Here is a 27,807-nt window from a genome sequence, read left to right as displayed (position 1 = left end):
ACGATTTTTTAAGAGTTTAAAATTTGATAGTGAAAATGCACAGAAAATTCTGTTATATAAGGAACATGACACTGAATGGGATAAAGAGTGTAAAATATTAAACCGCGTTTTAAAACTGGTGGACTACACTGGTGGACAACACCGTGGACTACATTCTCATACGAGCTTGTTTAAATTAACTGACTTACATTTGTTTCTAGTAAATAAATGTGAAATTTCTGAAAAAAATTGCTTAACACTTCTAGCAATTTGCTAAGATACGTAAGCTAAAATACGGCCATTGCAGCAGGTGTCGGTGAGGGCGGAAGTAGATTCGTCTATGCGCTGTGTGTATTTCCGTGTGACGGTGCAGGAGAAATGCGTGACGTCGGTACGCACACAGGCATCGGGAAAACCTGCAGCACAAATGGCACGGAATCGTTACCGGTATTAGAGATCTCACTGAAGAGGTGAGGGACACTCTTTCACCAGGTTATGATGAGAAATAATGTGATGTGATGTGACTGTGTGAATGATGATGATGGTTTATCATATTTACCTGCGCATTGAGGTGTTTATAGCCTTGGACCAAACAGCTGTTGTTAGCAACCAGGATCTGTTCGGATTATTGTGACAGATCATATGTGTGGTTCAGGATGTTGTGAAATAACGAAACACCTCATGGTGCGTGTTGACAATGACGGGTTATTTTATTTATTTATTTATTTATTTATTTATTTATTTATTTATTAGGCTACATTTTACTCTAACTTTCCATGATCACCTGCATACGAAGGTTTTATTTATATGAGGTCAACCATTTTTTACACATGTAGAATTTGTTATACTTTTAATAATAATAATAGTAATAGAAATAGACCAAATGTAAAAATAATAATGATAATCTGTTTAATGTAAAAGCATGGCTCACTATTTCACTCTGTCAGTGTTTTTAACACATCCTTACTTGTTAAGCAGCACAAAATTGTTCCCCTTAACCTGATCAGTGATCATTATTGTGTTTATTATGCAGAGGAGAGTGGTCTGTAGATGACTCAGTTCTCAAAAAGAGCAGGATGTAGACTTTCTAACCCATTCTGGGACGGATGGGAAGGGATTGGGATGTACAGTTTGCCAAGACGGATCTCTTCTCCGCTTTTGCATTATGCCGTTAGCTTTAACCCGCTGCTGTGATCAGCTTTACATTGAAACTGTCTAAGCCAGTTTTTCTGTACACACTGTTTCCTGTGAAGCACAACTGTCTGATTATTGGACTTCAGTTTCAGAAAACCTCCATTTACATACGCATACACCTGCAGTGTAATGTCTTATGCATGGATATATTAGCTGTATGCATGTATCTTACACAGTGTTGCCAGTCAACATTTAGATATTACGCAGTAAAATCTGGTTTTGCCTATGAATGCAGTAGGTTTAAAACACACTGATGTTGTCTGTTCTTGTCAAGCGTACAGCATATCTGCAGTTTCATGCTTCAGATGTCGGGTATTTTAATCTCTCAGATGGTCCATGTGCACAGTATTACTCTTCGAGGTGTATCACTGTTCAGAAACATGAGGCACTACTGGGAAAGTGTGTACCATAAGGGAAACCCTTTTGAGGTGTTGCACTACCTTGGTCAGGGTCACAGTGGATCCAGAGTGTATCCCAGCCTATAGCCATAAAGTGGGACTGCAACCAGTCCATCACAGGGCACTATGCACACACCATCGTTCACACCTGGGGCAATTTAGCATAGTATTTTCTGATAGATCCTGGAGTACATTTACACTATGGTCAAAAGTATGTGGACACCTCACCATCACCTTCATAATGTGGGTTCTTCCCCAAACTGTAGCCACAAAGTTGGGAAGCATACAATTGTACAGAATGTCTTTGTATGCTGTAGTGTTAAGATTTCCCTTCACTAGAATTAAGAGGCCCAAACCTGTTCCAGCATGACAATGCCCCTGTGCACAAAGTGAGGTCCATGAAGACGTGGTTTCCAGGTTTGGAGGAGGAGAGAAACTTGAGTGTCCTGCACAGCCCCACTGAACACCTTTGGGATGAACTGTAAGGTTGACTGCACCCCAGGCCTCCACACATGACATCAGTGCCTGACCTCACTAATGCTCTTGTAGCTGAATGAGCAAATCCCCACAGCCATGTTCCAAAATCTAGTGGAAAACCTTCCCAGAAGAGTGGAGGTTTTTATAACAGCAAAAGGACTAAATCTGGAACGGGATGTTCAAAAAGCAAATATAGTTGCAATGGTCCAGTGTCCAGAAACGTATAGAGTATGTGAACACGAGTAGAACATGCAGAACTCCTCAGAGTCAGTAACATAGGCTCAGGAATGAAACAAGGACCCAGGAGCTGTGAGCAGGCTACATTATCCGCTGTGTCACCATGAGTCCATCTTGAATCCAGTTCCCTTGTTAAAGTGTAGATTCAAACCATTTTGTAGCATTGCCAACACTTTTCCTAGTTTATTATTAAATGTTATATATTATTTTGTGTAAATGTATACAAACTCGTAAATGGCATGTTCTGTTTCCACTTATGCAAAATTATCGTCTTGGCTTTGTTCAAACAGTCACATAATAAGTCACATAAATGCTTTCTTTTGGTAATAAGAGACACTCTTGAGTTGCACTGATTGATTGATTGAACTGTTAAACACAGTTACACAGAAACCATTTATGTGCGTAATTAATCTCTTATATTTCTTTGCCCTGTCTTTGTTTATTAAGTAAGGAATAACATACAGTGGGCCATGCCATTAAAGGAAAATGATCCACCCTGGATGGTGGGATACCGTTACCACTCCAAACTGGATTATTTTCCTATAACAACTGAGCACAAAGTATTTTATTCCTCATATACCACAGCAGTCTTCCACTGATTACAATTGTACATTTTTTTTCAATTTAATAATAGTCACATTTTTTAACCGCTTATAGTTGCATTTAATGCTATCGATTGTCGTTGAAACAAGTTAGATTCTGTTATTACTTGTGTTATAGCAGCTTTAGATAGTTGTTCCCTCACCATGTTAGATTGTATTAGAGCGAGTGCATTAATACGAATCTATAATTTATTTTAAAGCTTCATATATAATCATTGTTGCTATTGTAGAAAATTAATCAGTGCCTTCTTATTTGAGAGCTCAATTGTGCTGTGGTATAATATGATGTATATGATGTTTATCAAAATTTGTTGGTAAAAGGAAAACATTTTAGAGACAAGTTGCTTGACTGTGAGTCAGATTTTAAACATTAGTTTAAAATTTTGCAAGTTACCTCAACAAGACCTGAAGTGTGTTTTATTACATTTTTCCTTGTATTGCGTGGGTGAAAAAATAAAGATGAGATTCTAATCTAATGACACAGCCACATCCTGCAGAGTAGGAAGTGAATGAAAGGCTTCAGAAGGTCTTTCTTCATTTGTTCTTCACGTATTTGCAAATGTCCAGTTTTCTTTTTCATGCTCTTTTACTTGCAAACGTGGATTTGTGGCTTAATTGTTCATAGCAGCACTCTGATGTGAGTTTGTTTGAAAAGTTTCTCTTATTATGTTTTAAAACTTGTGCAATTTTCAACCAAGGTGCAGGAGAAGTTGTAACAGTGTAGATCTCCCGAAGCAACACTGTGTATGCTGGGCAAACAAACTTCACTTGGTTATCATTTAACTAACCAGGTCTGCATTAGACTTGGCAGCTGTTTTTTGTATGTCTAGATCCCAGCATTATCATTTATCACAACACAGGGTTGTTTTACTTCCAGTGATTCACTATATCCTTATGAACACAACTTGGATAATGGATTGTTTTTCCTACATATGCTTGTTTCAGATATTTCTGAAAGCTCCCAGTGTAGGAGTGCAATGCTGCTGTGGTCCCTCAAGGTGCTGGTGTGGACGCCTTTTCACTTCTTACCCTGTTCCTCCCACCATCCTCCATTTTCTGTCTTCCACTTGGAGAAAGGTACCTTCAGTATAATAACTACTATTGTTGCACATAACTTCCCATTTTTCTGTTTTGGCCAAATGGCCAAATTGTGTCATATTTATCCTGTGAAATTGATTTACTCCTACATCTTGATCCTTGGTCTTAGTGTCAAGATGCTGCATGCAATAGAAAGAATACAGACTGGTGGTATGCCACAGTGGACTAGATCTAGTCAGCTCTTCCTCATGGCTCTGGGCTGTTTGTTCTGCCTCTGCCCTCCTGCTGGTAAGCTGCATTCACTTATGTAGATTTTATTTGCAGATGATCATATGTATGTGGTGTTAACATGGTTCATGCAGCCTTAATTAATGTGGCAAATTTATATAAAGTCTATTATGAATATCATGCCATATGTTGTTGTTTTTATTTATTTATTAATTTTTTTATGACACAGTTATATAGCGCTTTTATCCAAAGCGCTTTACACTGTGTCTCACTCACCCATTCACTCACACGCCAATGGTAGCAGAGCTGCCATGCAAGTCGCTAACTTGCCATTAGGAGCAACTTGGGGTTCAGTGTCTTTCCCAAGGACACTTCGGCATGTGGAGTCATATGGGCCGGGAATCGAACCATCCCTACGATTAGTGGACAACCCGCTCTACCACCTGAGCCACAGCCGCCGCTAGGTTTTCAAACCTAGCTTTAAATGGACATCTTAGCCTCCTTTTCTATACTGGCCACTTTTTTCAGCGACACATTTGTCATTTAGAAAGTAAATTTGGCATTCATTTTGTTTTTCAAAAAAAATTCTCAAATGAATTCTTTGAAGCATTGAATCAAACCAATCAGCTCAAGATGAATCATGATCTTATAACGGTTATTTTTGAAGCACAAAAATTTAAAAATGTGGGAAAAAAGATACAGTACATATCTTTTTTAAGAGAATGAACTACTGATACCATATACCTTTTATATTGTATTTTTGCGCACAGTCAACATTGTACAGTGCTGTGAAAAGGTATTCTGTTTTTGTGTATATCTCGTACTAAATAGTTTTAGATCCTCAAATGAAATACAACATAAAGGCCACCTGAGTAAACACACAATACAGTTTTTATTTTCAAATATTTTATTAGCAAAAAAAAAGTTATCCAACACCTATCACCCATGTGAAAAACTATTTGCCCCCTTAAACTTGGAACCTGGTTGTGCCACCTTTTCCAGCAATAACTGCAACCAAATGCTTCCAATAACTGGAGATCAGTCTTTCACTTACTTCTAGGATTTACTCCTATGCTTTGGATCATTGTCTTGCTGCATAATCCACTTGCGCTTGAGTTTCATGTGGACTGAAGACCGGACATTCTCCTTTTGGATTTTCTGGTAGAGAGCAGAATTCATGTTTCCCTCAATTACTTCAAGTTGCCCAGACCGTGAAGCAGCAAAGCATCCCCACACCATCACACTACCACCACCATGCTTGACCGTAGGTATGATGATCTCTTTGTGGAAAGCTGTATTTGGTTTCCGCCAGATGTAATGGGACCCCTATCTTAAAACAGTTCCACTTTTGACTTAATTGACCATCTTTCAAAGAACATTCTCTCAAAAGGTATGAGGATCATCGAGGTGTGTTTTGGCAAAATTCAGATGAGCCTTAATGTTCTTCTGAGTTAGCAGTGGTTTGCACCTCGCCACTCTTCCATGGATGCCATTTTTGCCCAGTGTCCTTCTGATAGTGGAGTCATGACCAGTGACCTTTATTGATGCGAGAGAGGCCTGTGATTCCTTTGATGTTGTCCTTGGCTCTTTTGTGACCTGATGGATGAGTAGTTGCTGTGCTCTTGGAGGAAATTTGGACGGTCTGCCACCTCTGGGAAGGAACACTACTGTGCTGAGTTTTCCATTTGGAGATAATGGCTCTCGCTGTGGTTCTTTGGAGTCCCAGAGCCTTTGAAATAGCTTTGTAACCCTTTCCAGACTGATGTATTTCAACCACCTTCTTCCTCATCATTTCTGGAATTTATTTAAATTTTGGCATAGTGTGTTACAGAGTAAGACCTTTTAACCAACTTCATGCTGTTGAAAAAGTTCTATTTAAGTGTTGATTTGATTGAACAGGGTTTGCAGTAATCGGGCCTGGTTGAGTCTAGTACAGCTGAACCTCATTATGAATGCAGTTTAATAGATTTGGGAAATTAACAACAACGGGGACAAATAGATTTTCACACAGACCCAGTTGGTATTGGATAACTTTTTTGCTTCACTAAATAACATTATCTTTTACAAACTGTATTTTGTGTTTATTTAGGTTGCCTTTGTTTTATCTTAGAGTTTGTTTTAATTTCTGAAACAATTTAGTATGCATTATACACAAAAACAGAAGAAATACTTTTTCACAACCCTGTATATTGTATATTCTAATTTAGTTGTTCTTCCTGTTCAGTTTTTTTGTAAGCCATGTAATAATGCTGTGTTTTACTTGGTATTCCTTCATACATAAAGTTGGCTGAATGGTTGACTTAAATAATAAACCAAGCCAAATAAATTTTATTTGTGTTTTATGTAGAATAGGGACACTAAAGCAGCTCAGTCTCCTGAAGAGAATTCAGTTTCTGGTGAAACTGTAGGACTGGTGGTTATCAGAGAGCGTGGATTAGTGCTGACTTGCTCATGTAAATTCACGTTAACTAACACTAGTTTGTTAACTACAGAGCATCCGCTAGTCAGCAAGAACTCCCCACAACCCTATTAAACAGGACCAATAATCTGTCCCTCTGTCCACAATAATCCGGCTGAGCTGAAGTAATATCCCCACCTGCATCACTCTTCACATTAATACTATACATACTATATGTCTGAGAGAAAGAAGGAGAGAGACATGTGCTGTGTTTCCATGGTTCCAGCAGAGATGTCACTCATTTAAAGATTGTGGCAATTATAGTAAATCACTGTTAGAGGTGTTTTAAAAAAAACAAAAAAGAAAAAAGTTGAAATCAGACTAACCAGTGGTTTATTTAGGAGTGTATATTGCAGGTCACCTCAGAAAAGATTCAGCTCAGTCTGAACTGGTTTATTGCAAGTAATTACATTTTCTTATCTAATATTATATTGTTGCTGACTTTAGATGTGCTAGAATGGTTGTTACAGTCACAACGACTGATGGTACTCAGGCTGAGGAGTTCAATGCAGGAAGGACAATAGTAGCTTTGTGCATGAGAAGGAAACTTTCGCATGGAGGGGGAATTGGAAAACAGACTTGCAGTGTGTCCCATCTCTAAATAAAATCCCCAGGGCCTTCATCTGCCATCAATGTGTCTGTAATAGCTATCGCATAATATGCTGCATGCAGCTTGTTTCGGTACTGTGTTGTGTGTGTGTGTGTGTGTGTGTGTGTGTGTGTGTGTATAAGCAGTTTGTTTTGGAGGCAGAGGAATAACAAAGTTGAGAACATGCTGCAGAGTCACATCCTGTCATTTTTGTGAAGGAAACTAGTTACTAATTGTAGCTAAGTGAACAAAACTAAGCTTTAAGTGCTCTGTGATAAAGGTTACAAGCAGCTCTTGTTATGAAATGGAAAATTCTCATTTCCCCCTTCCTGGCCTTCAGTGTTTACAGTTCATACAGTGTCATACTATGTCTTAGTCCATCGGTTTCTCTATTGTCCGACCTTTTTATATATATATATATATATATATATATATATATATATATATATATATATATATATATATATATATATATATATATATATATACACACACACAGTATCTCACAAAAGTGAGTACACCCCTCACATTTTTGTACATATTTCATTAAATCTTTTCATGTGACAACACTGAAGAAATGACACTTTGCTACAATGTAAAGTAGTGAGTGTACAGCTTGTATAACAGGTGTAAATTTGCTGTCCCCTCAAAATAACTCAACACACAGCCATTAATGTCTAAACCGCTGGCAACAAAAGCGAGTACACCCCTAAGTGAAAATGTCCAAATTGGGCCCAATTAGCCATTTTCCCTCCCTGGTGTCATGTGACTTGTTAGTGTTACAAGGTCTCAGGTGTGAATGGGGAGCAGGTGTGTTAAATTTGGTGTCATCGCTCTCACACTCCCTCATACTGGTCACTGGAAGTTCAATATGGAACCTCATGGCAAAGAACTCTCTGAGGATCTGAAAAAAAGAATTGTTGCGCTACATAAAGATGGCCTAGACTATAAAAAGATTGCCAAGACCCTGACACTGAGGTGCTGCACGGTGGCCAAGACCATACCGTGGTTTAACAGGACAGGTTCCACTCAGAACAGGCCTCACCATGGTCGACCAAAGAAGTTGAGTGCACGTGCTCAGCATCATATCCAGAGGTTGTCTTTGGGAAATAGATGTATGAGTGCTGCCAGCATTGCTGCAGAGGTTGAAAGGGTGGGTGGTCAGCCTGTAAGTGCTCAGACCATAGGCCGCACACTGCATCAAATTGGTCTGCATGGCTGTCGTCCCAGAAGGAAGCCTCTTCTAAAGATGATGCACAAGAAAGCCCGCAAACAGTTTGCTGAAGACAAGCAGACTAAGGACATGGATTACTGGAACCATGTCCTGTGGTCTGATGAGACCAAGATAGACTTATTTGGTTCAGATGGTGTCAAGCGTGTTTGGCTGCAACCAGGTGAGGAGTACAAAGACAAGTGTGTCTTGCCTACAGTCAAGCATGGTGGTGGGAGTGTCATGGTCTGGGGCTGCATGAGTGCTGCCGGCACTGGGGAGCTACACTTCATTGAGGGAACCATGAATACTAACATGTACTGTGACATACAGAAGCAGAGCATGATCCCCTCCCTTCAGAGACTGGGATGCAGGGCAGTATTCCAGTATGATAACGACCCCAAACACACCTCCAAGACTACAACTGCCTTGCTAAAGAAGCTGAGGGTGAAGGTGATGGACTAAACCCTATTGAGCATCTGTGGGACATCCTCAAATGGAAGGTGGAGGAGCACAAGGTCTCTAACATCCACCAGCTCAGTGATGTCGTCATGGAGGAGTGGAAGAGGACTCCAGTGGCAAACTGTGAAGCTCTGGAGAACTCCATGCCCAGGAGGGTTAAGGCAGTTCTGGAAAATAATGGTGGCCACACAAAATATTGACACTTTGGGCCCAATTTGGACATTTTCACTTAGGGGTGTACTCACTTTTGTTGCCAGCGGTTTAGACATTAATGGCTGTGTGTTGAGTTATTTTGAGGGGATGGCAAATTTACACTGTTACACAAGCTGCACACTCGGTACTTTACATTGTAGCAAAGTGTCATTTCTTCAGTGTTGTCACATTTAAAGATATAATCAAATATTTACGAAAATGTGAGGGGTGTACTCACTTTTGTGAGATACTGTATGTATGTATGTATGTATAAAAAGGTGGCCAAGGACATCTGGAAGCCAGAGGTTTTCCTAAATTGAATAACCTTTTTGTGTGTGTGTCTTATTTTGTTTGTGTATTCTTTCGTCTGCTGATTTTCCTCATGCTGCAGGGTGACTAAGCTCATATTTATACCCCAGAGAAACAGGAAATTGGAGGTGAACTTAAAGGCTTTTTCTGTATCCATAGAAATAACACATTTACACAGGATACAGAATGCTAAAAAATGTTAAATGTCTGTTTTTTATAAACCCAGTTTAGTTGAGGGATACAATGGAGGGAAGAATGTCTTCAGGCCTGGTAGCCAGTACATTAGCCTGCAAGATTGTAACGTCACATTGTAGTAATGAAGTTGGACTACAATAATAATGAAGCAAGCTAAATAATGTTTTTTGGCCAGTGGGGAGATAAGCCTGACTTAATGTTGGTTAAAGTGCCTGTTTTGAAGAAAAATGAAACTAGGTAAGAGGTTAAAATCCTGAAAACTCAGGGATTTAATTTATTCCATGGCTGTTTTGACCAGTTTCTTTGTAACTGGCATGTCTTGAAATCTAAAGCCATTTTCAGACTCTTGATGAAATTCTTCATTATATCACAGTTATAAACAAAAACAGCTTAATATCATTTGTGTAGGCCTCTGAATTTGTTTTGATCTGTTAACCGTAAAACTGACATTCTGCCTGGCCCAAGCCCCACCCAATTGACTGACCGTAGTATTAGATTTGTGATGCCAGGATGTTATGATGGGTGCACGGTCGCTTAGTGGTTAGCACATTCGCCTCACACCTTGTGAATGATTCCCGCCATGGCCCTTTGTGTGTGGAGTTTGCAAGGTTGCATGCTGCCGGGGTTTCCTCCAGGTACTCCGGTTTCCTCCTCCAGTCCAAAGACATGCATGGTAGGCTGATTGTCATGTCCAAAGTGTCTGTAGTGTATGAATGGTTGTGTGAATGTGCATGTGATTGTGTCCTGCGATGGATTGGCACCCCGTCCAAGGTGTACCCCGCCTTGCTCCCAATGCTCCCTGGGATAGGCTCCAGGTTCCCTGAGACCGATAGCTGGTATAGAAAATGGATTGGATAGCTGTTATTATGCGTGACATCATGGATTCCATCAAATACCAGAGATTTTTTTTAGAAAAAAACATTAAAAAACAAAAAAAAAACCACCCTAATAGAAGACTATAACTGTATTGGGATTGGATCAGTAGGGACAAATAATTGAAGCATACCTGCAAATCCACACAAAAAGACTATTCCAGTCTCCTAACCTAAACCCTATTAAATACCCAAGGGTAGATAGCACCAGAAGTGATCTAGTGTGAACAGGTTTCAGATCTGCCTTTTTTTTTTTTTTTTAAATGAATCATCTCACAGAAAGGATTAAATATCTCATTTTCACTGTAAGTTTATGAAGATAAGCAGCAGAGACCATTTTAAGAAATGGATAAGTAACATCAGCAACAACAACATGGACTCTTTGCTCACACTGTATGTACCAATGGTGCCAATAATTCCACCAGTGTTTACAATAGATACAAGTTTTTTTCTGCTTCTCTCTCCCTCTTGCAGGGGTGGTAGCGAGTATGTGCAGGGTGTCAGGTGGTGTGTTGGGGATCCCCTGCAGCAGTGTGATTGGGCTAGGCTGGCAGCCACTGGCTGTGGATGAAGGTGGCACTCAGTGTTGGGAATCGTGCTGCCTGGAGCCCTCGTGCAGTGCAGTGTGGAGCCTCGGAGGCTACTGTGTCCTGCTGAAGTGCGCTCGGCCCAATGGCTGTGAAATCTCTGCGCTGCCACTGACTCACATCAATTCTTTGGGCATCCTGCAGCTGCTTGACAAGAGCAAGTCAAAGAAGGGAAGAATCCCACGGCAGGCATGGGTTGCTGATGGTGGAGGGCCTGGGCATAAATCCAGCAATTATGTACGTGCTTTTTTTTTTTTTTTTTTTTTGCATTTTGTAATTAACACTTTTATTGATTCACAAGTTAACACAAAGAGACAAACAACATATATAATGAATCAAACTATTTTAACATAAATCCCCACTATAACCCCTCCCGCTACCAACCTCCCACCCCACCCTGGTCCTGGTCCCCACCCTGTACATTGAAAAGTCTCTTATTTTATGCTTTAATTCTATATTTAACATAATACAGAATATGGTTGTTAGGACTTACACAAGTTGTAGGTTTAAGTTCTTTGGCTTTAATCTAGGATGAATTGGGACCTGAGCCCTTCAGTACAACACCATCAAGTGCAGTCGGTGGGATTGCATTCTCTGAGTCAGCCAATAAAGCGATGAATGAGCCTGTCAATGGCAGTGGAGAGGAGGCAGCTTCATCATCATGGCAGAATTCAACAGTGCCAGAAGACAATATGGATCATTCATCTTCCAATAGCAGTTCTGGGTCACCTCATTCTTCCACCCCAGCAGGAACTCCACCCGGTATGAGACACATCGTTACATTTGAGTTTAATTTGTTGTTAGTGCAGCCAATAAAAACAACAAGAATTTATACTGGGACTATACTGTGTCAGTATTTGCTGTGATGCATCTGTCTTAGTCATAAATTAATGTGATGTAATATCAAATAATTGGTCCATTTTGTTAAAACTATGTGACTTTCTTTTATTTAATATCTTTTAAACAGAGGTTTGAGACCATAGTGATACTATAATATAATAATAACATAATAATAATGTAAAAAGGCCAAGCATATTTTGTAAAGAAAATAGTAACAGGTGGCACCATCTGCTATGTAGGAGGGAAAAGGGCCTTATATTTTGTAAAACTGTAAGGGCTTACTCTGCAGGAGGAAACTTCCTTGGGCATTTTTGATCCACTGGGTATGGGTTTAAATTCTGCCCACTAAGATTGTATTCAGAAGCAGGATGTGTCCAAATCAGAGTTTTGCAAAGAATGCTGCCTTCTGAGGTACCTTAATCTGGCCAATTTTTAAAGATGTCAAAACATATCCTGCTATCATATATACCTGTGGACCACTCCTGGTGCTAACATTGGCTGGTCTATTTTCTAGGAGGGGGTACAACAGCCAAGTTGAATAAAATCAGTGGGTTAACTTACATGCTTTTGTGTTTGGCTTATGATACTGAGGAAGTATTAACTTTGATTAACAAGAAACTTACAAAATTTAGTGAACCGTCTGATCCTAGATATTCTCACTGCTGAGCATGGTGGGGTCTGCAAAATCCTGAATACCTCTCACTGCTTCTACATTCCTAATAACTACGCTAGCATTACCAATCTCATAGCATTACCATATGCGCGAGTCCATAGCTACTCCTCCTTAAACAGATGATTCATGGTTTTCCTGGTTCTCTACATTCTGGGGAGGATGGGGTTATTGGACCATAGACACTGTGTTACCAGTTGTCATGTTCATGCTATTAGTTTTTATTTTCGCTCCATGTGTATATTCTCGAGTGTATGCCTCTTAACGCACAGCGCCTCTTTTAGTAATTATGCGTATATTGCTATTCCTTTGGGGTGGAAGGACTAAGTCTGTGGAGGCTTTAAGCTGCCTTTCACCATGGCACGCTCTCTTACTTAAGATCAAGAGTTTATCCGAGTTCTCTCTCTCTCTCTCTCTCTCTCTCTCTCTCTCTTTCTTGAGAACACTGTAACCTTTTCTTGTCTCCATATCACAGTAATATGTCTTTCTTTCTTAGTTTCTCTTATCTTGCAATAACATGCTACTTCTGCATTCACGGCCCTGCTGTATTTTACCTTGACTGATGAGCACACTGTTGCTGAGGCACATGACTGTCTGATGATTTGGGTCTAACCCAATAAGAATGAAAACTATTGTCTGATATACAATATCTGACTATTGTCAAAAGTTTGGCGACACTTGAGCGAAATATTCCGAAAAGCAGCCGATAAGTGTAGAGCATAGATGGGAACTCCTTTAATACTGTTTAAAAAGCATCTCAGTGGGATTCCTCAAGTAATCGTTTGAGAAAATGCCAAGAATACATTTCTAGAAATTCTAGGTGAAAAGGGCATCTACTTTGAAGATGCTAAAATATGAAGTTATTTTTATTTATTTTGGATTGATTTTTTTATCACAACATAATTCCCATAGTTCCATTTGTGTTACTCCAGAGTTTTAATGACTTTATTATCATTATAAAATGTGTGTGTGTGTGTGTGTGTGTGTGTGTGTGTGTGTGTGTGTAAGGGGTTGGGGGGTTGGGGGGGGGGGGGTCAGTAAAGATTGAGTGTGTCTCTACCTTTGACTGATAGTGTATATACTCTCCTCTTTTTGAATAAACTGACAGACTTTGCTATCTGACCTTGTGTGTGTGTGTGTGTGTGTGTGTGTGTCTTATGGCAACTCACCCAAGCGCTTGAAAAAAGATATAGCTGTGGCAGTGTGATGGCACCTTTTATTCTCATCCTCATCAATTTCGTATTTTATATTTTCTACATCATCAAAAGATTTTCTAACAGTCCTGTAGGTTGTGGACGAATAAGTTTTATATTATTCATTTCTTACAGAAAAGGCTTTTGTTTTCACAGAATATTTGTTCTATTTTCCGCAACGATACTTTATTCTGTTACCATTTAAAGGACCTTTCAGGTTTAATGACCATTAACATGGGTAGGTAACCTAGTAATGTGGTACTGTATGTTACTTTCAAAAGCATATCCGAAGCTGAAAGCCTGTTTCCTTACAGGAACCTTCATAGCTATCAAATCTCTGCCTTTTAATCAAACTGAGACAGCGTCATGCCAAAATGACATTACGTAAGCGCCACCAAAAATACAGTAATAAAATGTCACTCTCAGTTGACTCAGGTTTCAGACAAATCAGGGTCCGATTTCATTCTTCTAACTGGGGTGATGTGCAGACTATATAATTTTACATTGCATTTCACTTGTTTTCTTAATCTATAGAGATCCTGATTTGTTTCCACAGCAGTGAAGGAGCTGGTGGTATCTGCGGGCAACGATGTGGAGGTCACTCTTCCACGCAGTGAAGTGGAGTTGAATGCTTTTGTAGTGCCAGCACCCCCTCAAGGTAACATACAGCAATTGAATCACTTGTGTGCTCCACTGTAATGATGGTGTCTTCATTAAATAGTAGAATGACATGGGGTTTTTTTTTTTCTGCATTTAGGGACTAACTATGCGTTTGATTGGCGTTTGAGGACGCACCCTAAAGACTACAGTGGAGAAATGGAAGGGAAACATAGTGGCACACTCAAACTGAGCAAGGTTAAAAAGAATTAGTTCTTCATTCATTCAGACAAATATTCCAATACAAAGAAATCAAAGCAGTGATTTTTATTTATTTATTTATTTTCTCCTCAGCTGACTGTGGGTCTGTATGAGTTTGAGGTGATCGTGGATGGTGATGGTGCACATGGTGAAGGCTATGTCAATGTTACAGTTAAACCAGGTGACTGCTTTTACTATTTGTTCGGTTGCCAAATACAACTCGCTGACATGGCAAAAAAACAGTTACTTGTGTGATCAGCAAAACACCACGCCAATTTGCATCAGCAATGTTTCTGAAGCATTTTTAGTTTGTATCAAGTGTAGCTCAGGGAAAAAGTATTTTAACTATGGTCTAAATTCATTTTGGATGCTTTGAAAGTCTTTAAAATGTAGTTGCTATGGTTACATCGATGTTACAAAACAGGAGTGGAAGCAGAAGCAATCGCAGATCAACATCTTTGTTCTCAAACTGAAGTCAGTAAACAGGAAGCGCGGTCTAGACTGGAAGAGATAATCGAGGTTAAACATAAAACTGGATTCGAGGCAGGGAACAGAAACCGGACACAAAAACAAGACCGCTTAGCATACTTAACGCATTCACCACTACATTCACTTTTCAATGAATACTGCGCGAAGTGTACAGCAACACGAGGGCTTTAAATAACAAACATAATCACTCTTGAACATAGACAGCTGGGACCAATAATGACACACCCTCGAACATCAACCAATGCTTAAACAGGAAGAGAACAAAACCAAAATAAAGGCACGTGTCCATAGGAAACAGTTCATTCCGTAATCTGCGTAATAAAGCCGCAGCGCCATCTGCCGGCGAGATCGTGACAATCGACTTCATTGTATCTTCCCTTCGAGCCCATTAGAATAAAAAGGAAAACAACCTGAAGAGCGTCTTCTCTGAAAAGTGTTAGTTATAATGATCTCTACAACCGGTATGAATTGATTGTCATTGTAGAAAAGGAAATACTGTCTTGATGAGACATCACCATGAGAAACTGACACTGTGACTAGGGCTTAAATGATATTTTTAGAAAACAGTTTCTTCATTAAGCTATTATATAAAATATTTTTTATTAGACTTCACTTTCACTTAAGTCATATAAGGTAATTTGTATGTTTTGTAACATCTCTCCACAGAGCCAAGAGTGAATAAGCCACCTGTTGCTGTAGTTTCACCAAAGTACCAGGAGATCTCCTTACCAACAAGCTCCACTGTGATTGATGGCAGTCGTGAGTATCAGTTTTTGCTCTTGTGGAAACAACACTGTTTAAATAGCCTTTTATTAATACTTAGAAATGATTATTAATACTTGGAATAGAAATGAATGTGATTTAAAAATAAATTTAGATTTATAAATCTAATAAATAGATTTGTAATCAAAATCTCTGGGGTTGTGGCCAGTGATTGGTTACTTTATGAATACAGTGGAGACTTGGGCTTCAACTGAACAGGCAACACTGTAATTGGTGGTAATACTACTTAGAAATATAAATATAGTCCCTCTTGGTTTTTATAATTGATTTCCTGTACAGTGGTGTCTTGCATGTGGAAAAAATGTGTAATAAATATTTTTAATGTAAATACCTTATATTAAGCTGCCATTTCTGGGCAGTATATTTCTGTATGGCATTTTCAAGTCAGACGTGTGAACCAAAAATCTGTCACTGACCGGCAAAGTGAGAAGCATTTTGAACAGTTACACTTTTACTTTTTTCATTTTTGTGACAACTGGTGTAAATTTCCCTGTTTTTGTATAAATTTCCCTCAGCATAAACTGGTTGTTGAATAATTTAGATTATTCAAATGCTATACGCGTATCTAGTCTTAAACAGTCCAGTGTGTCAGGTTTTATGTGTAACAATAATGTGACCATCTACTAAATGGTATATGTGCTATAAGCTGCTTCAAAGACCTGCATTTTATACATTTTTAATAGTCATTTAAAAGTCTTCATCTTTTCAAGACAGCAACAATAAATAATCTGGACCGGAAGCAATTCAGCTTTGATATGGTATATAGTACAGATGCATTAACAATTTAATGCAGATATTAAAATGACTACTCCAGTACCCATGTGGCATATGGTATATTTTACACAGGTTTACTGGAGGATCTTGAGAATTGTACTGTGATGCTAGTTAAAAATCTTTGGACACTATTTTTAAACTGATAAAATATACAATTTCCACCTTTTCTGGTAGAGAAATGCTAAATTGAACATGCCTTAAATACAAACAACAAATGCTTGGCTTGATTTTATGCCTTCATTTTCTTTAAAAGCTTCGTAGCACAATTTGTAGCACTTTGTAGCACTCATTGAACATCCTTAATATGTTATAATTGTTGTTAAAGATTATAACACAGTTTTATACTGTCTAAGTGGAATAGTTTATATATATATATATATATATATATATATATATATATATATATATATATATATATATATATATATATGCAGTATATGGTATTTATATATAATCTATATCCACCAGAGAGCACTGACGATGATAAAATAGTGGCATGGCACTGGGAAGAGGTGAAGGGACCGCTCCGAGAGGAGAAGGTCTCGGCAGATACAGCCATTCTCAAACTTACAAGTCTTGTCCCTGGCAACTACACCTTCAGGTAAAACTTCTATCTTTATTCTAATAAAAGCAGTAATGAAGCACACATGAAAATCGCATCAGCACGGTCAGAATGAACCCTAATTCATTAAAGTACACAGCATTTTTTTCCCCTAAGTATTGCAGATAACATAAGCTAACTCAGTGGTTCCCAAACCTTTCCAGGACAAGGCTCCCCAAATGGCATTAACATTTGACCGAGGCCCCCCTTTTGTAAGATGTCTTTAAAACACATTAAAAATACAGACTTTGGAATATGTCCCCCTTTTTTTTTATTAATAATTACATCTCACATCTTTCCATTACATGACTAGGAATTGATTGTGTGTGTGTGTGTGTGTGTGTGTGTGTGTGTGTGTGTGTGTGTGTGTGTGTGTGTGGTTGTCTGAGAGTGAGAAAGAAAAAAAATCATGTATTTATTTATTTTTCACACCAAATTGTTAAGGCCCCACGGGCGCCCCGTGGCGGCCCCCACTTTGAAAACCACTGAGCTAACTGATTCTTATGGGATCTTTAGCAAGCTTTTGTATATGTGAGCAGCTGCCTCCTTCCTTCTAATGTCTAGTGGAAGGATCACATGTCACTCCTCTTTTCTCTGCCTAATTGATGAGTTCTTCATCATCTTTGGAGGTGCAACAATACTGTATATAACGAAAAGGGGCATTCATTCAAAAGAAAGGTGCACCACCTATTGTTGTTGCTTGGACAATGTGTTGTAATAAAGACAAGCAGCTTTTAAGCCTTGCTTTTATATTGGTTCTTTTATAAATATGTGTAAATCCATCCATCCTCTATACCGCTTATCCTTTTCAGGGATATGTGTAAATGTGTTGTTTTTATATGTTGGTATATCATCATTGCAAATCTGGCCTTAAATTATAATTGAAGTGGCATTTAAAGAGAGAAGAAAAGTATTAAATTTAACTTGGTACCTGGAGACACTTTGTAGCCAATGTGATTGGGTTGTTTGCTATATCGCTTATCAACTTTACAGAATAAAGAAGAGGAACCCAAGGTGTTTGGGTTGAGATTACACCAGATTAAAACTCACTAGAAACACTGTAAAGTTTCACTGTAATTTCAGAAGCTTTCCAGCCACACTTGTACCCACTGCTTGTCTCTCATTTTGCAGAAGAGGGTTATGTAGAGCAGAAAATTGCCTATAGCTAGCAAGGACGTATTATCAGTTACCAACAATAATGACTATTGTGAGTTGTATCTTAACTCTAGTCCAGCAATTTCATGTGACAGGATTGCTGTTTGAAGTGTGAATGAATACTTTATTAAGCTCCTTTAAATGTTTGACAATACCATTACTGTTGATGAAGTCACAAGATTACATGTATCCTCACCAGGTCGATGAAACTAAAGCAGACACAGACTGGTTCTAATTGTGTACCTACTAGAAGTCTATTATTAAATTTTTTTTTAGCTTTGTATACAACACTATTAGACTGTATTAGTCAGGCCTTTTGCATACATGGCTAACCAGCTTGTTTTCTGCATATTTTTATAATGTCTTGGCAAAAAAGCTTTTTAATCTACAACTGTTTGATATTTCTCCTTGAAGGCTCCTTGCACTGTTTATTGTACTGCTTTATTCTTATGTTTGTAGCCTCACAGTGACTGACTCAGATGGTGCTCAAAACTCAACCCAAGCTATGCTGTCAGTCAACAAGGCGATGGACTACCGGCCTGTAGCTAACGCCGGACCCAACCAGGTCATCACCCTCCCACACAACTCCATTACTCTCTATGGCAACCAGAGCACAGACGACCATGAGCCTTTGGCTTATGAATGGTCCCTTAGCCCAGAGAGCAAGGGCAAGGTGGTGGAGATGCAGGTAAAAAAAAAATAAATATATATATATATATATATATATATATATATATATATATATATATATATATATATATATATATATATATAAAGATGTTTTTCTTAATGTACTGTGTGCAGTTGCCTTACAAATAATATATTTTTAAAAAATTAGTGATGCTTATAGATCTGATTTTCTAAAAATATAAAAACATGGCACAACTTAAAGGTAGATTGGTATCTATTAGTTTTGGGTGAACAGTGGACTTGGCATGAGTTTTCTCCAGAAATAATTTCTGTTAAAAAAAATACAACTCTTTTTTTCTTCTTCTTCTTCTTTCCTATTTATTTATTTATTTATTTATTTATTCACCTTATTTACTTTATTTTAGTACTTTATTTATTTTTCCCCTTGTTATTGTTATACTTGTATACTTGTTTGTCTATAATGATGTTGCAAAGTCAATAAATAGAGTATTTATTTAAAAAAACAACAACCTAGAACTCTGTTGATGATAATACATATTGTATCTTGATTAAACCCTGTGCAGATTTGTGGTTTTGTCATTTGTGTAAATTGCAAGTCATACACACAATCGATACAACCACAAATTTATATGTTACACTTTATTACAAACGGTAGCCTCTTTATTAGTATATCTACTGCACAGTGTAGCCAAAACCAATAGCTTTTTACAGTCAGAATACGGGTAACAAAATAATCAATATCGTTTGATATTAATAGTGAAAATTATATTTGGTTAAAGGCTGTCTTCTTTCCTGAATGTATTAAATATGCCCACTTTTTATAACTATAGCCACAAAAGAATTAAATGAAACCTGTTTTTATTACATTAATACATCAATTGTATGTTCACCCCTTGAGTTGTTTCTGTACTCAATCTATACTCATAAACCTATCCACTAAGATAGAATCCTTGTAAATACAACTGCTCAGCAAAATCAATGGAAAGGGGTGGTGTAGCGTATAAAAGTCTTGCTATACAGTAGGAAACCTAATTAATTAGCAGATAAGCATTCGGATGTCTTAGAAGATATTAATGCCTGTATAAATAATATATATATATATATATATATATAATATTCCTTCATGTAGGGAGTACGGACACCCATTCTGCAGCTATCTGCTATGCAGGAGGGAGATTACACCTTCCAGCTCACTGTCACTGATTCATCTGGACAGCAGGACACAGCACAGGTCACGGTCATTGTGCAGCCAGGTGAGTGTCTCAAAACATCCTGAATACCATGAAGCACTGCTTAAAACCAAGGGTCAGCCAGCCGCGGTGTTTATACCTGAGCATGTGTGCTGTGGATGATCTGTCCTTAGAGAATAACAAGCCACCGGTAGCAGATGCAGGGCCAGACAAGGAGCTGACGCTTCCTGTGGATCACACCACCCTCGATGGCAGCAAGAGCAGTGATGACCAGAAAATTGTCAAGTACCACTGGGAAAAAAACGAGTCAGTACCATAATATTTGTCCGATGCTCTTTTATTCACGTTTACAAACACATCACAACAATACCTATGGGTATTCTTGTGATACAACAACAGTTGTGTCAGTACGTGAATCTGTGGCCTCATTACATAATTTTGTGATGACACAGGGGTCCAGAAGGTGTGAAGATAGAGAATTCAGATAGCCCAGTTGCCACATTAACAGGGCTTCAGGTGGGAACTTATACTTTCAAGCTGACTGTGACGGATGAACGGGAACTGCAAAATTCAGACACGGTCACTGTGATCGCTCGTGAGGGTATGTAGCTCATATGATAAAACCACACCACCTGCTGGTCATTTGCCTCTAAGCTTCTGAATGTTTGCTTACATTTTAACATTTTAGCATGCAATAAACTATTCTAAAGTATTTTACTTCTCCCTGAGATCAGAGTTTGACCAGCCACCTGTGGCCAAAGTGCAGTCCAGCGCCCCGGTCACCCTACCTGTCCGTACAGCAATGTTGGATGGCTCCCAGTCCTCTGATGATAAAGGAGTGAACAGTTACCTCTGGAAGCGGGATGGAAGCAGTCCTGCAGCTGGGGTGAGTGCTGCTCATAGTAAAAGCACATGAGGAATTAGTCATATCATACCTGTGATACTGATAATTGGGAAAAGGTAGAAGGAGATAGTTATTGCCCTCTTCTGGTGTCCATTCATTAGCATATCAAGGTGACAGATTTTGTAGTATCATGTACAGTTAATAGTAGCAGTAAACAAATTCAGCGAGATTAGTTACAGTCTATTCTGAAACTATTGGAATGGCAAGGCCAGTTTATTTGTTTGTACTATGCACCAAAGACAATTGGGTTTGAGGTCAAAAGATGGATATGAGACAAGATTGAAACTTGTGTATATACAAGTTGAACTTGGATTGAACACATATCAGACCACCCAATTTTTAGGCGAGCAATAATATAGGAACAGATAAGTCTTAAAATAAATAACATTTAATATTTAGTTGCATATCTCTTTCATATCACCAAATTGTTGGTTCCTTCTTTTGTGAAAACTCTGATTATTATATCCAAAAATGTATGCCTAAGAACCTAATGCTTTGGGTGTGAATCTCATTTATTTCTTATATGATTTATCTTTGGAAGGATGTCCTGAATAACTCTGACCACCAGGCTGTGCTGTTCCTTGGCAACTTGGTAGCAGGAAAGTACAGCTTCACTCTGACTGTAATAGACAGTAAGGGCCAAAGCAGCAGCGACACAGGCACTGTGGAGGTGCACCCAGGTTAGAGTGTGTGGGTATGGGTGTGGGTGTATGGTGGTGTGGGTGTATGGTGGTGTTTGTAAAGGTGTGTGTATGTAAGTGTGTGTGTGTGTGTGTGGGTGTGTGTATGTAAGGCTGTGTGTTTAAGGTGTGTGAGGCTGTTGGAGTGCAAGAGTTTGGTCTTGTCATGAATGGCTGAACTACTTTAAAATGTTTACTTGTAATCAATTCACGAGAAGTTACATTACATTTATATTTACATTTATTCATTTAGCAGACGCTTTTATCCAAAGCCACTTACAAATGAGAAAAATACAAGCAAAGCGATATATCAAGCAGAGAACAATACAAGTAGTACTACCATACAAGATCTGTTAATTGAGTTCCAGAAGAAGCAAAGTGCACAGAATAGAGGTGTAAGTGCAATTTTTATTTATTTATTTTTTATTATTATTATTTTTTTTTATAAATGAGTTGATTAGGTGTTCACGGAAGAGGTGGGTCTTTAGCTGTTTTTTGAAGATGGTGAGAGATTCTGTGGTCAGGATTGAGGTTGGAAGTTCATTCCACCACTGAGGAACAGTTAGCGTGAAGGTTCTGGAAAGGGACCTTGCGCCACGCTGAGTGGGAACTACTAAGCGTCGGTCGGTAATCGATCGCAGATTGTGTGATGGAACGTAAGCCTTCAGGAGAGAGTTGAGGTAGGAGGGTGCTGTTCCAGACAAGGTCTTGTAGGTGAGCATCAAGGCCTTGAATTTGATGCGGGCAGCTACAGGAAGCCAGTGGAGGGAGATGAAGAGAGGTGTGACATGGGTTCTCTTGGGCTGGTTGAAGATGAGGCGTGCTGCAGTTGCAGTTACCATGAAAATGCAAGCTGATATTAATGGAATAGCATTTTTCACCTTAATCCCTATGTAGCACACATACAGTGTGTGCTTGATTACTATGGACAGTTTTCTTGTATTGAGGAAAGATCGGGAAACTCATTTCAGTGAAACGCACTTATATAAGAGGTCTGTGGGGAGTTGTTGGGACAAATGTCTGTGGACATTTGTCATCAAATGTTTATGCAAAGCATACTTATGTCAAAAGATTTCATGATTTCTTCAGTCAAAGGTATTTATAAATTAAGCTCTAAATCTGTTTGAAAAATTTGATCAAATAAAATTATTTTAGGGAGAAGTTGCGGTTATGCAGCACAACCATAGTTGGCTTGGCTTAAAATAAACACCGAAATGCTTCAGCCTTATCAGGCAAAAAATTTCTAGGAAAGTGAAAGTTACTTTTGTTGTATTATATCTGGAATCAAACTTGCGACCTTTTCTGTTGCACCATTTGGGAGCCAGAGTGTTTTCTCAGTGTCTTGTACACTTAACACGTTTCTTTTTAGAGTGGAACGTTTGTCGAGTTTAAATTTGCAGTTCAGCATCTACCCCTCTACCCTTGGTCTTTTTTTTTTTTTATCTTTTCTTTTATTGGTACTAGAAACAAAAATTTCAAAATGATTATTCGTGGTAATTCCTCATATTCCACATATACAGGGAATAGAGAGTATGTTGACAAAGACTAGAATATTAATTTCTAGTTCTCCTTTTTGCTTGTTGGCAGATGTGTGGGAGCGAGACCTTGTGGAGCTAGTGCTGGAGGTGGCTGTGTCTCAGGTGTCTCACAGGCAAAGGGACATGCTGTTGAGGCAGGTCGCCGTTCTGCTGGGCGTACTGGACAGTGACATCATTGTACGGGAGATCAGCGCCTTCAATGAGCACAGGTCTGTCTAGACACCACATATAAAGCCCCGGTTTGAATGCCACAAAGGATTATCATGTTTTGGGGTTTTTTTTGTGTTTTTTTTACCCAGCTTCAGATACTTTGCCCATGGCTTTTGGAGCATCTCATATCTGTTGTACACTTTTCTGGCCACAAGCTTTAGCATCTTGAATGTGTCTCTCATCACTTCCACATATAGACAGTTCCATTCACTGGTTTTGAGTTTTTCTGAGCAAGAGATAGCCAGTGGAGTGAAAAGGAAAAAAAACAACAAAAAAAAAAACAGTTCACATAATCTTGTTTTTAAAAGTTATTAAAGACTTTCATTTGAAGCAGTTAGTCCTGAGTAAACAAGAAAATCTTGCATGTTTGTTAACGGGCTATGGGGAGATCTGTGGTTGGTCATCTGTCATGTTAGTTAAGTGGCCTGTTTCTGTGAAATTAGGTGGTTCTTGGCCATGTCTGTTAATGAAATATACCAGACTCACTAATCCATGATAAAGACATTGATGCTGTACATGATAGAGAACACCCGATTAAAATATCTTTGCTGTATTACATTTGTAGTAATAAGATTTGAGTTTCTGACTGCATGGATTTACATAAAGAAATGGTGATTAGTTCAGTTTCTGGAGCCATGACAAATGAAAAATATTCAGTTTGTGCCACTGACTGATCATTGAAAGCGTGTATGTATGTGACATTCACTTTCCTCAGCACTCGTTTAGTATTCCTGGTGTCTGGAGGACCCGGACGCTCGCCACTGTCTGGTCACAGTGTTGCCACAGGACTCCGTAACAAATTGCGCAAGCAAAAAACCGACTTCCTCGTCTTTAAGGCCCGGCGTGTGGATACAGTCGGTTAGTAGTGGTGATACTCTTACGTGCACCATTAATTGCATATGTGAAGGAATCATACCATTGGCTCTAAATGTTTATTGTGCTTGTGGATCATGTATGCAGTTTGCCAGCTAAACTGCTCCAGCCATGGAGAGTGTGACACGTTTACCCGTCGCTGTGTGTGCCACCCCTTCTGGATGGAAAACTTCATCAGAACCGAGCTGGGCGATGGAGAAAGCAACTGTGGTGAGGAACACATGCTAGAAATATGATCATATTATGTAAACATCACATATTAAATATTTGTTCAGTACAATTATCTGGATTTCTCTTTTCTATTTCAGAATGGAGTGTGTTGTACGTGACAATAGCATCATTCATGATAGTGGTTGCCATTGCAACCATTGTATGGGGCCTCGTCTGCTGTTGTAACAGGTAAAAGATGGGATAACGATGATCATCATGATTGTTTCATCAGATTTACTTATGAGAAACAAACCTCTGAAAGAATGTTGTTTAGGGTCCTTCTGGACAGTAGGAGGATCTTTACTCACCATTTAACAAGGAACATGCGAATAAGCTGTGATTAGCAAGTAATGAGGAGAGAAAGCATGTATTTTGTTGTCTGGTCAATTTGCAGTATGTTGACAGATATCTATTTAATGTATATGTGTCCATCTGTGTGCATGATTTGAGCAGACGCAAAGGAAAAGTCAGACGGAAAAGTCGATACAAAATGCTTGAGGGAGAAGACCAAGACAGCATAGAGCTACACCCACCTAGAGCAGGTAAAGCTGCTACATGGAAATATTACTGAAAAATAACTTACCAGAATACAATTATCATGATTGGGTATTCAATTTCTCTCCATTAGCCCGGCTGAAACCCGTACCTGCGCCCTCTTCATCTGCTCTCATGCACTCCGATTCAGACCTGGACAGTGACGATGGACAAGCAGGTGTGCCCTGGACTGACCGAGAGCGTGGTCACCTGCTACGCCCCCAAAACGGCTCCGTGCGCAATGGCCAAGGGCCCCACAGAACCAAAATGCAGAGGGAGGAGTTTCTATAGTGACTAAACTTTGCTGAAATGGACCTTCAATGCCACAATGATATGTCACTTAGAAGTCTCTTAGCTGGGAGTAAGGGAAACAGAATTAAGTGTAGCCTCTTCAACTGCCACCCCATTCTGAATCTCTGCCCAATCTGAGCCAGAAGACAGGTTAATTCAGTAACTTGGGCATTCACTCCCTTGCTGCTGTCTCTATCTTGTCAGAATTTTTTGAAGCGTAGAGCCATTCACCCACAGGGTCAATGAGAATATATTTTAGAAGGAGACAATGAATATGTCAAATGATAAAGGCTGCTTAAAAGACTTGAAACTCGAGCAAAACCAAGTAGCTCTCTGAGAGAGACACTCCCTCCCAATCCTGAGCCTGTCTGACAGTCTCTTCACAGATCAAGCTTTGATAAACCACTGACCTAACCCCTCTAAACACTGCCTTGAGCATCCCTTAACTAGACAGTTTTCCTACACTTGTGGCAATAGTGCAGACCAAGAGCCTGTCCTCAGTGCTGCACCCACCTTTGCCAAGTTGTATGACTGCATGTATGACTGTTTGGTGAAAGATTTATTTTACTGAAAATAATGCATGTATTATATCAGATTGTCTGGCCTTTTTGGCAGTGTGTGTATCTGTCACTTAAATCACCAGCAAACAACAGTGAAGTCTGCAATCTGCTTAGGTTTGTAGCAGTTAAGAGAGCACCATAATGTTAAAGACATAACAATATTAAAGATCAAAATACACTGGATGTAACACTGGACCTCGCCTTCAGCTTTGCATCTAAGCTCGTGCAAAATCAACAGGGGAAAAAGAAACTGAGCTTGGCGCACACCTCAAGATATAGACCATGTGATCATAGACGACAATTGTATGTCTTGTCTAATTTTAGATTTCTTTTTACTGGTTACTTGATTTTCGTGCAATTTTCATTACACATAATCTTCCTGGATGATCTTTCTGGGGTTTTTTTTTCTGGAAGATGATCTTTCTGGGGTTTCTTTTTCTGGAAGATGTTGATGCTCACTGATCAGATTAAGAATGTCTTTGTTGAAGGCTTCTATGATTTTTATTTGTGTGTGTGTTCAGCACACCCCTGTTTGTGTGTTGTTCTTCGTGTTGACGTATATATTAACTGGACTACTTGAATTCAGTGTCCACATGGTAAACACTGAAAGAACTGTGATATTTTATCCATGTACACTGATTCTATTGATGCTGTTCTTACAAATGTATGTATGGGTAATCTAGACCCCACTGAAAGCAGGGAGAAGAAAAACAAAGAGGTTTACTTAATTACTTGGTCAATGTTTTAGTGAAGGATTCCCTATGCCATGTGATTTAATCAGATGAAACTGGATTATCTTAATTAAATCATGTAATTCTACAATTTGTGCGTTTAATGGTATGGGGTATTGTTATAAAATGAGAGAAATGTCTTGTTTTATTTTATCTTATTCAATTTAATTTGTATAGGGCTTTTAACAATAGGAAATAGATTTAGATATTGTAATAAAACAGATTTACAGAACTCCAGGTCTAGATCTCCATCCCTAATCAGCATACCAGAGGTTACAGTGCCACAGACTGAATAAGTGTTAGGATATTAACACAAATGGATTTTAGGAGATCACTCCAGAATGTTACAACCCCCATTATATATTAGATAACAACAATGGCACCACCAGGATTTAATATTGCATTTGATACAACATGTAGTAAGCTTGTCACTCAAGGTTAATGTCATTGGGTGCACCACCTGCTTTCTTAAGTTGAAGTTGGTGTCATGCTAACACAGTATACACTGATTAGAGCCCATTCTGCCTTCAGTGCAGTATGCAAATTTTTCACAGGTACACTACTGAATCTCTGCAATTCAAAAGGGATTAGAAGCAGAGCAGGTCCAAGCATGCAGGCTTTATATTTTCAGTTTAGAGAGTGAGATGGAAGTGTTGGTAAAAACATGAAAAATTGCAATGAACAAAAGCCACTTCAACTTGTTGCACTGTTTGCCAATTTTAAGTGTCGTGTTATTAAGTTGTTAATTTAAGTGTAAATGTTGTATGAAAAACTTGTGAGTTCAAGAGATGAAAGAATGATGCCTACAGCTACAATCAGTAACTTTCAGAATTATATATACTTTAAGACAAATGATTTTGGACATCAACAACAGTCAAAAAAAAAAAAAAAAAAACCCCACACATTTAAATACTGTAAACTGTGTGTTTGCATAGGGGCAGGAGCACACTGAGTGGGAGTCCACTTTGTCAGCACCACCTAAATGATCTATACACAGTGTCCAGGTTGGTTTTTTGTGCAAAATAAATGCCAAATTAATGACATT

The 27,807-nt window shown here is 38.8% G+C and overlaps 1 protein-coding gene across 2 annotated transcripts; it reads left to right on the top strand.

The window, feature by feature from the left end:
• Positions 1-334: 334 nt before the first annotated feature.
• On the top strand, positions 335-26,855 carry kiaa0319l (KIAA0319-like ortholog). Of its 2 annotated transcripts, none has more exons than XM_017454405.3 (22): positions 335-449; positions 3,833-3,964; positions 4,095-4,213; positions 10,915-11,264; positions 11,558-11,789; positions 14,290-14,388; positions 14,488-14,585; positions 14,682-14,769; positions 15,744-15,836; positions 17,103-17,235; positions 18,850-19,078; positions 20,171-20,294; positions 20,405-20,537; positions 20,684-20,832; positions 20,966-21,117; positions 21,677-21,815; positions 23,403-23,562; positions 24,279-24,421; positions 24,524-24,646; positions 24,745-24,835; positions 25,100-25,188; positions 25,275-26,855. In XM_017454405.3, exons 3-22 carry the CDS (start codon positions 4,102-4,104, stop codon positions 25,469-25,471), a joined length of 2,934 nt encoding a protein of 977 aa, XP_017309894.1. In that variant the 5' UTR covers positions 335-449; positions 3,833-3,964; positions 4,095-4,101; the 3' UTR covers positions 25,472-26,855. The 2 variants fall into 2 exon arrangements, with proteins under 2 accessions (XP_017309894.1, XP_017309893.1); XM_017454404.3 differs by having other exon boundaries at positions 336-449; positions 14,287-14,388.
• Positions 26,856-27,807: the final 952 nt, after the last annotated feature.

This window comes from Ictalurus punctatus, chromosome 24 (assembly GCF_001660625.3).
Source record: "Ictalurus punctatus breed USDA103 chromosome 24, Coco_2.0, whole genome shotgun sequence".
Taxonomy (NCBI): domain Eukaryota; kingdom Metazoa; phylum Chordata; class Actinopteri; order Siluriformes; family Ictaluridae; genus Ictalurus; species Ictalurus punctatus.
Note: the sequence above shows the minus strand (reverse complement) of the source record. Positions and strands in the feature narration are given on the sequence as shown.